The 10,245-nt window shown below is 32.2% G+C and overlaps 1 protein-coding gene across 1 annotated transcript in view; it reads left to right on the top strand.

Moving 5' to 3' along the window:
* tei (teiresias) overlaps positions 1-5,516 on the top strand; it is a 90,374-nt gene extending 84,858 nt beyond the window's left edge. The window contains exons 9-10 of the mRNA XM_065510893.1: positions 4,977-5,155; positions 5,226-5,516. Coding sequence (XP_065366965.1) covers positions 4,977-5,155; positions 5,226-5,516 — 470 coding nt within the window. The remainder of the gene's footprint in view (positions 1-4,976; positions 5,156-5,225) is intronic.
* The last annotated feature ends 4,729 nt before the right edge of the window (positions 5,517-10,245 follow it).

The following is a 10,245-nucleotide window of genomic DNA, read 5'->3' on the forward strand; positions in this document are numbered from 1 at the left end:
ATCGATCGAAACAAATAGTAAGAGGGCGGGGCTCGGTGTGGCCTATAAATGGGGTGAGGCAAAACTTCCCAACCACTTCATTCTAAATACTTTTTAACAGTATTGCAACATGTGGCCGAGCGTTGTAATGATGGAATATTACGGTTTTATGTCGCATATTCTGGGAGTTTTAGTTTGAAGCGCGCATTGGAAGCTTCTAACGAATCAGTTGCGTTCGATACAGGTTCCCTGTGATGGCCTGACCAAATTTCAGCAGGTTATAATAGCAGCTTAGCTCCTTGGAGTGTCATGATGGAATAATACAATGCTCGCTTCAAATGAATTAGTTGCATTCGGTACTAGTACCCTGTGATGGTCTAGTCAGATATATATAATATTTCCTGTCGTTCCTACAAGGAAGGCCTTCACTTCTTCCCAACTCTTTCCACTGCTATTTACTTCGGCCTCAATCTCACTTATCCATGTATTAGCTGTGCGTCCCCTTCTTCTGTTCCCTTGCGGTTTCCATTCTATGACAGTTCTATTGATGTCGCTAGGCTACCTTCTAAGGGTGTGGCCGATCCAATGCCATTTTCAATCCATAGGTTTTGTTGGCCTATCTGTTCATAGAATGTGTGATTAGATATGGTTCTCGGATAGTATACACGTAGATTCTTGTGAAGACAGGGGTTCACGAATACTTGCATTTTCCATATATCAGGTTTCAGCAGCTCATAATAGATAGGACCCTTTTGCTCCCACTAAATACAGAGACTTACCTTAGCACCATAGATATTTGGCTTCGGTGTCGATTAGTTTGGTTGGCTGGGCTTCATATACGATATCTTACGCATCGCGTAATCGTAATGTATCCATTTTTCATGCAAAATCGTCTTTCCAGGTCTCTCGGCTTCAATTCGTATGGTACCCAATTTCTCTGATTTTGGTGAATCCTGATGCTCGCAAACTTTCTGAAATTGCTGCTGAAGTAAATCCCAATGATTTTCCAAGCTCTTGTTGATTTTTCAACAATCTTTATGAAGCAATGTCTCAATAATAATTTCGGACATGTAAAATCGTCTTTTAAGGTCTCTCGGCTTCAATTCGTATGGTAACCAATTTCCCTGCTTTTGGATGAATCCTGCTGCTCGCCAACTTTTTGAAATTGTTGCTTGAATAGATCCCAATGACTTCTCAATCTCCTGTTGCGTTTTACAACAATATTCATGGATTTTCAGCGGCAATTTTTTCAAATTAAAGAAGTAAAGAAAAACTTCCCGCATGTGTCGCTTTATTGGTTCAAAATTCGATATTTTCGAAGCAAAAAAAAACTTTGTTGTTTACACTACAATCTTCAATAACTAAGTGAGAATAAATGCCAGATATGTTCCCTTCAAAATGACATATAAATTATGATTCAAGATAATCGCCATCTATTGTAAATACCACATTTTTATGACTTAAACTCAATAATTTTAACGTCACATTCATGATGGAGACATCTAAATTGACGATGGCGTTCGGTCCCTGTTGGCTATTAGTACCGACTACTGTTCCAAAGGAGTTACTTTCAATTTGGGTATGATGTATCATATTAAAACCACATGGAATGGCGTGAATGTAATTTCCGACCCTACCCCATAATTTTCTAATTCTTCTGAAACTGATTTAAGAAAAACCAGAAGACTTGCTGGTCTTTGAGCCATCTCTTCAAGGATTTCTATAAAATGAATATTATTCAATTGTTAACTGGGCGCCATCCTAACGCACTTACATTTTAAAAACAAGTATTTCCAAACAGTTTTTTTTTTGTTATTTGCTGGGTGCTAAACACCCATTAATAATTCAAAATAATCTAACACCCTTGGAATGCAGGCAAAAACAACAGAAATTCCAACAATCATTGAAAGGCTGGCTGTATGACCATGATAATCAAATAACCAGCATAATAATGGTGGCTAAAGCAGACAACGACCAAAAGGACCAACATGCAGTCTATCAACCAGCCAACCAATGACTGACTGCTAACATTGACCCCTTAAAAGCCAACACAGACAAAGTAAACACTTGTCCATCAGCAACAACGACAACTAAAAATCATAAAATAATGTTAAAAACCCCAAACAAAATAAACCGGAAACATATGCAAAAAAAGGGTGTTTAAATGTATTAAAATTTTAGTTATCCATTCTATGTTTTTTTATTTGAAAACTCATCATCATTTGTAACTATATAACAAAATGTCTGCCATGTGATAATGTTGAAAAATTTAGATTCAAATATGTCTTCGCATTTCAAGCAGCGTCCCTTAAGTGTCTGTTACACACAATGAGTTTCAATCTTGAAACCAGATTGTTCAAACACCACTCGTTTGTTAATTGATTTCTCCCGAAGCCACTACACAACCTAAACTCTATATAAAAGTTGTATATAAATATGGCCGTCAATATAACATTGCCGCTTTAAATTGTTTTTAAATTTCCTTTTGTTGCCAGTTGTATGAGGAGTAGCAATTAATGCCACTAGGAGTTTGTTAGTGTGTTGGAGCAGTTGTTGCTGGGTGGCTGATGGAGTACTCCCAAAAAAGGAGAGAGATACAGCAAGCAGTGTTTGTATTAGTAATATGGAAACTGTTGTTGGGGGGGTGGGGAGATTATTGAAATTTTGTTTTTAAAATAAATTCAATTAAACTGCCTTAAGATACGCAACAAAAAAATGTTAATTAAAAATTCGCCTAAAAATAAATAAGTATATGGAAAATTAAATGAATTTAAAAGCGGAGCACTGAAGGAGAGTAAACTTAAAGAGAGCAAAAGTGAAATATTTAGCCTAAAAGTTGGTGCGAAAACCTTTAAATTTTTCTTAGTGAAAACTGTTAATTTATTGGAAGTATGACTTAAAAATGCGAGATTTTTTCAAACTTATTTTGATACATATGTAAAATATAAATTTATTCAAAGTATTGGCCATTGTTAGCTACGACCTTTTCCCATCTTTCTAGCAACATATGAATTCCGAGCCAAAAGAACTGTTCATCGTTTGAGACCAAGAACGAATCAAGCCAATATCGGATTCTCTGTAATAAATTAAAGCGTATCCCAGAGAGATTGTTCTGTAGTTGTCGGACATGGCACGGTCTGAACTATAAAGGGGATGAGGCAAAACTTCCTAACCAATTCGTTATGAATACTTTTTAACAGGTATTGCAACATGTGGCCGAGCGTTGTCATGATGGAATATTACGGCTTTATGTCTGGTCGCATATTCTGGGCGTTTCACGAATCAGTTGCGTTCGGTACAGGTTCCCTGTGATGCTTTCAGAAGTTCGTCAAATACCCTTTTGTTCCCACAAAATACTGGGCATTAGCTCAGCGCCATTGGTATTTGCCTTCGGTATGGATTCGGCTGGAATATTACGGTTTTATGTCTGGTGTTTTTCGGCCAATGCTCGCTTCAAATGAATCAGTTGCGTTCGGACAGGTGATTGTCTGGTTAGATTTCAGCAGTTCGTAAAATATAGGACCCTTTTGCTCCCACCAAATACAGAGCATTACTTTAGCGCCATTGATATTTGGCTTTGATGTCTCTTCGGCTGGTTGGCCGGGCTTCACATACGATATCTTACACTTCTGGTTATCGTAATGAATCCATTTTTCATCACAAGTAATGTTTCTGTGCAAAAATTATTTTATTTTATAAGGTTCTAGCATCATTTCGGAAATGCAAAATCGTCTTTCAAGGTATCTTGGCTTCAAATCGTATGGTACCCAATTTCCCTACTATTGGATGAATCCTGCTGCTCGCAAATGTTTTGAAATTGCTGCTTTAGTAGCTCCCAATGAGTTCGACAACAATCTTAATGGAGTACTGCCTACAATTCTTGGTCTTCAAACTTTTTTGGGTGGCCTGGGCGATCTTTGACTTCCTTTGACTTTGATGTCAGAATCCCCACACATTCGCCATAAGCTTCGGTGTGCTTCAGGTTCACAGTTTTTCAAATTAAAGAAGTAATGCAAAACTTCCCGCATATGACGCTTGATTGGCACAAACTTCGACATTTTCGAAGCAAAAACAACAGCTATGGACCCTGTTCGAATGCTATTTAAAATCGGGAAAATCGGCCCACAAATGGCTGAGATATAAGGAAAAAAGCACACAATTGCAGGACAACCTTGATTTTTGATCTGGATTACTATGTCATTAATATGGACTATATGGATATCTAATGATAGATATTTCAAGATCTACAATTGGACAAAATCGTGAAAAATATTTTTTAAATTGAATTTTTTTCACAAAAAAATTTTTATCATAAAAAAATTAAAATTTTTTTTGGAAATTTAAAGAAGAAATTTGGAAAACAAAATATGTAATTCGAAATAAAAAATAATTTTTTTTGCCTTAAATTATTTGCATAATATTCGGGACAGCCGAATTTTTGTCATAAAGAAATTTTGAAAACAAAATAATTTGAAATAAAAAATATTTTTTTTTTTAATTTTTTTTGCCTTAAACTATTTAAGATTCGGGACTGTCAAATTTTTGTCATAAAAAATTAATTTTTTTTTTAAATTTAAAGAAGAAATTTTGAAAACAATATAATTTGAAATAAAAAATAATTTTATTTCCTTAAATTATTTAAGATTCGGGACAGCCGAAGTTTTGTCATAAAAAATTAAAATTTTTTTAAAGAAGAAATTTTGAAAACAAAATAATTTGAAATAAAAATTAAATTTTTTTTATTTTTTATTCCTTAAAGTATTTAAAATTCGGTACAGCCGAATATAGCTTTATTACTTGTTTTACTCTGTGTTGCGCCTCCAGTTCTACCCCATGGTTTTTGAGGGGCGTTCCTATTCGAGAAACTTAGTACTTCATTAGTCAAATTTATTTTCTATTTATTGTTCAGTTTGATACATATAGTTAAAATTAATAATAAAATAGTAAAAATTTTGAATCTTAAAATTAATTTTGTATAAATTTTATTCTCTTTATAGGCTTTCCCACAATTGTGGCACGTAATTCCACCCCAGTGGCCTATCCCGGTTCACCCTTACATTTATCCGTAGAATTTTGTGCAAATCCCCCGGCTCATGCAGCCAGATGGCTGCATGGTGATCGTGTTTATACTCCCGGCAATCAATACGGCAGTACTGTCTTGGCCTATGGCGTAACGGTAAGTGGAATTTTTGCAAATATTTTATGAAGAAATTTATTAATTGAAACTAAAACATCTTCTTTTTTAGGATTTACCCACCCCCTTTTGTAAAGAAGCCCGCCTTACCTATGTCAGCATGCATGAAAGAGTGCCAAGAACATTTTATTTCATAGTCTCCTCACCGGGTGGAGTGGCCGAAACTATTATTAAAGTTAATTTCACCATGCGTTATCGCTCCATATCGAATGCCATCGATGAGGAGGAAGAGGAACTAAGTGAACCCGAAGAAATTCACTTTCCGGTATTTGGCAAAGCTAATTATCAGGCAATAAATGTTTGGCTTTTAGCCTTAATATTATGGTTTAGTTGTAAATTTTAGGAAAATATTTATTATTAAAAAAGAAAACTTTAAAGTATTTTCTCTATAACAAAAAAAAAAATGCCTGTAAATTATTTTACTTTTATTAATTTATGTTTAGAATTGTTTTTAAGTTCGAAGGCTAAAATTGATGCTGTAACAAAAACAAAAAAATTTTAGATTTAATAACTAAAACTAATATGAAATTTATATAAGAAAAGAAAAAATAACTGTGTCTATTATTAAACTATCTTATAAATTGATATATTATTAACAAAAAAATTAAAAATAAAATATTATTTCTTTTTTAGTTTTATATAAAAAAAAAACATTATAAAATAATGGTTTTGTATAAATATTCTTGCCAAAATGTTAAAAATCATACAAAAAAAAATAAATAATTAAAATTACTTTAAGCCCGCCAAATATTTTTTAAATAATTCAAAAAAAAAAACAAAAAATAACACAATTTTAGTTCCTCTTTTTCGATAAGATAAATAATGATTTTATTGTAAAAATATTTGTTTGTTCTGGTCTTAAAACTGCTCTTGTTTATTTACTAAACATGAGTGTGTTTTGCTCCATTTTAAGAGTTAAATTATGTTTAAGGTTTTTACTTTTAGTAATGAGTAAAATAATCAAAAAATGACTGATTTTTGTTAACAAAAGTTTTTTGTAAAAATGGAAAACCAACTGATAAAAAAAAAATATTTATCAAAATCTTTATTTAACAAAATGTGAAAACAAAAATAAAATACAAAATATTTATTGAGAAATTATTATTAAAAAAAAAAAACAGAATTAAGCAAGAGTTTTTAATCATTTGTATACATTTAAACAAATTCCTTCCATTTCATTAAACAAATTATTTAAACAAAAACACAATTTATATTTATAAAAATATATAACAAATGAATATTGAATATAATAAATATGTTTAGTTTTTAATAAAAAAAAATTAAGTTAAAATTGTTATTAACAAAATTATTGCAAAAAGCCAAACAAAAAAAACAAAATGTTATAAATATTTGAAAAATTGTAAAATATTATTTAAATTACACAAACATATATATAAAGCAAAACCTTAAAATCCTTTTACTTTTTTGTTATTCCAAGTTAGGTGAACAATTTGTGTCAAAGTTGAAAATTGAATTTACAGTCATGGTAAATTCGTAATGTCTCCAACTCTTAGGCCCGTTTTCTCGACATAAATTTATTAGTCCGATAAACTGTCCGTTAACAGTTTTGGTTTTCTCAATATACCGACAAAAAACATTATTTTCAGATGGCAATACCTCTCCAAATAGATGTGAAAGTTGGGAACCCTGACTTCAAGTAACAACATGTTTACATAAATCAGCTGTTTAATGTGGCCATCGACAGGCGGAATCTTTTGAAAAATTCATTATCCTACATGTATGCCAAGTAGTTAGGCCTGACATGATAAACTCCTTCAGCATTCACTTGGAAATCATGTTCTTCGAGTTCATCCTCCATCAAATTAATGTTAATTCCTCTATTAAACTTTTTTTATTATAAAATCTATTTAATTTTGTTTACAAAAACACAAACACATAAAAACTATGAACAACAGTCAGCTGATTGAATTTATCTGTACGATAAATAAATAATTGGCAGATGAGGTCGGGATAGCTTTGCGACAGAATAGAAGCAAATTAGACATTGAGAAAAGCAAATTTCTTTAATCTGCAGTTTTTCGTTGGGAAAAAAGATAATCACCTAATGAGAAAACGGCCCTTAGTCTTTAAACTTTTTTGGCTGGCAGGAAAGAAATTTGTCTACCGTGTCAAAATCACCACGATCGCACTTTGAAACCAATGAAAAACATTCACCATAAGCTTTGGTGATCAATCGATGTGCGGCATTTTTTACTCAAAGAAGTAAAGAAAAACTTCCCGCATATGACGCTTTGTTGGTACAAAATTCGACATTTTCGAAGCAAAATAAGAGTTTTGTTGCCAATAGAATGATTCTATCTTAGTAACCGAATTTTCGATGGCGGTAAAATATGTTTGGTTGCTTCAACCGAAATTCTTATTTATCAACTGACCTTCTGTTGATAGAACCGAAAAATTTTGTGTCTGCTTGCTACTGCTAATCTCTTTTCTCTGTGTGTATATTTTATTCAATGCTTTCTACACTTTTGCAGATGATAGCAACATTTGCCATTCGTATTCATTCAACTATATGCGAAAATTGTCGGAAATTGGGGACAATGAGGCAAAATATAAATCAAGATCTCCTGACAGTTTCTGGTAGGGGTTTTTTGTCGATTTGACAAACCCACAAACCGTAGGCAATGTTACTTCACTTGAATTTATTATTTATTGAGAGTGCTTTCCACTGGATTAAACAGATGTTTTAATTCTCGAAAGAAGAAGTCAAGCGCTGTAAAAAATGCTTCATTCAACCTGATCTTCTTACTATTTGTAGCACCTACACTGATGGACAAAAGTCACCGCCATTTCCCTTTAGAATGTTTAAAGGACTACTACGTTATAAATATAATTGAAACACAAAATTTTATTTTTTCAACAAAAACAATAATTCATTTTAATTATACTTCAGTTAAAACAAGTTTTTTAACATAACTTAATTTACAAAACCGTAGAGTGGCGGTCCTTTATACATCATAAGGGGGAAATGGCGGTGAATTTTGTCCACCAGTGTATATCCAACCAGAAATGGGCCGGTGTTTCAAAGTCTACTTTCGAATTTCTCGGCCCCGTACATGAGAATGTAAAGGTACTTATCGGTTACAGTTAGGTTTCATACCCCATTGATTCAGTGGATCATCGTCGAAATGTGAGTTCTGCTGAAATTAGGAAACTTGTACCCAACTATTACAATAAGAGGTCATCGATTTGTAGTCGATTCGACAAGGGACCCTTCAGGGATCTTTTGTTAATTAGCCGTACAGTCTATATGTGGAACAAATTTTCTGCTGAAGACTTTCCTGTCTCTTTCAATGTAGGAAAATTCATTTAATTAAAATTATTCTCTGCTTAATCCATCCTCCTTTCCATAATCTATTTTCTAGATAAACCAAGAAAATAAGGAACTTCCCTAATCAGGGAAGTTCCTTCCTGATTGCCAAAATATATCAAATGTGATTACGAGTTTAATTTTTCCCCTATATTCCTCATCACTCCAACTTATTTCTCCCATTTGTGGTTAATGGTATAATCTCCAGAAGTCCTTTTTGAAAAGCAAATTTAAAAACTAAACCACCACTGTACCTCTGTTTATTAGTCTTGCTGTTTAAAATATGCTTTCGTCCAAACTATAAAACTTGAAATAACTTATTATACCCTTCACCTTCGTGAGAAGGGTATATACAAGTTTGTCATTCCGTTTGTAATTTCTACATTTTTCATTTCCGACCCTATAAAGTATATAATTCTGGATCCTTATAGATATAGTCTGTCTGTCTGTTGAAATCAATTTTCTGAAGACCCCAGATATCTTCGGGATCCAAATCTTCAATAATTCTGTCAGACATGCTTTCGAGATGTTTGCTATTTAAAATCAGCAAAATCGGTCCACAAATAGCTGAGATATGAGGAAAAAACCAAGACAACCTTGATTTTTGACCTATTTTTGACCTATATCTGGATTACTAAGACATTAATATAGACAATATGGATATCTAATGATAGATATTTCAAAGACATTTGCAACGACGTATATAAGACCATAGTAAGATGGACCTACAATGGGTCAAAATCGGAAAAAATTCTTAACCCGAATTTTTTTTCCCAAAAAAAATTGAAAAAACAAAAAAAAAATTTAAATTACAATCGAAAATTTTTTTTCCAAAAAATTAAAAAAACAACTAGAAAAAAAATTAAATTTTGTTTACCTAAAAATATTTAAAATTTTGAAGTATAATTTGGTGAAGGGTATATAAGATTCGGCACAGCCGAATATAGCACTCTTACTTGTTTTTACAAAGGAATTGCTTTAATAATTTGCCAGATAATAATATAACGTTCTTCTTTTGACTTGATGATCATGGTTTAGTGTTAGACTTAAATTTTGATTTATTCTGGAAATGAATCACAATTCCTTCGATTGAATTTTCATTTTCAGGTTTCATTTTCGTCCATTCATTAAGTTCTTATATAGTGTAAGCTGAGATTTTCCCATTTTAAACTAACGAGAAAAACATAATCAGTGCATTAGGAGAGAGAGTTCTAATAACTGCTTTGGTGTCTGTATAGATTTTGATCCACAAATGATGGTGGTCAAATCTTGAGACGTTTGAACTGACATTTTAATAATACCAAACGAATTTACCAACATGCTTTTCAGCAATTACGAAGTCACATTATTTGATATTCGATATTCTAAATTCGAACATTGCATTATTCAGGATTTTATTTATAAAATAAAGTATATTAGATACATTAAAAGATAGAGTTATTGCAAATGGTGAGTAATTTTAATAAAATTCATTGCATACTTTTAGTTGATTTTAATTCTTCAAGTTTGGTTGATAATAAGTTATGGTACTTTCTTTGTTGGAGACGATAAAAGTACATTTAATTAAAAATATTGTTCACTATGGTGAATAAATAAAAATCATAGCATACTTTCAGCTACTCTTAGGGTACTGCTACACGTTCAATATATATTGTGATATTTGGATCGCGATCCATTGTAATGGATCACGCAAAATTTGGTTATTATGCAATTTGGATCGCGATCCATCAATACTGCATGCTAC

Source organism: Calliphora vicina, chromosome 5 (genome assembly GCF_958450345.1).
Source record: "Calliphora vicina chromosome 5, idCalVici1.1, whole genome shotgun sequence".
In the NCBI taxonomy this organism is placed as follows: Eukaryota; Metazoa; Arthropoda; class Insecta; order Diptera; family Calliphoridae; genus Calliphora; species Calliphora vicina.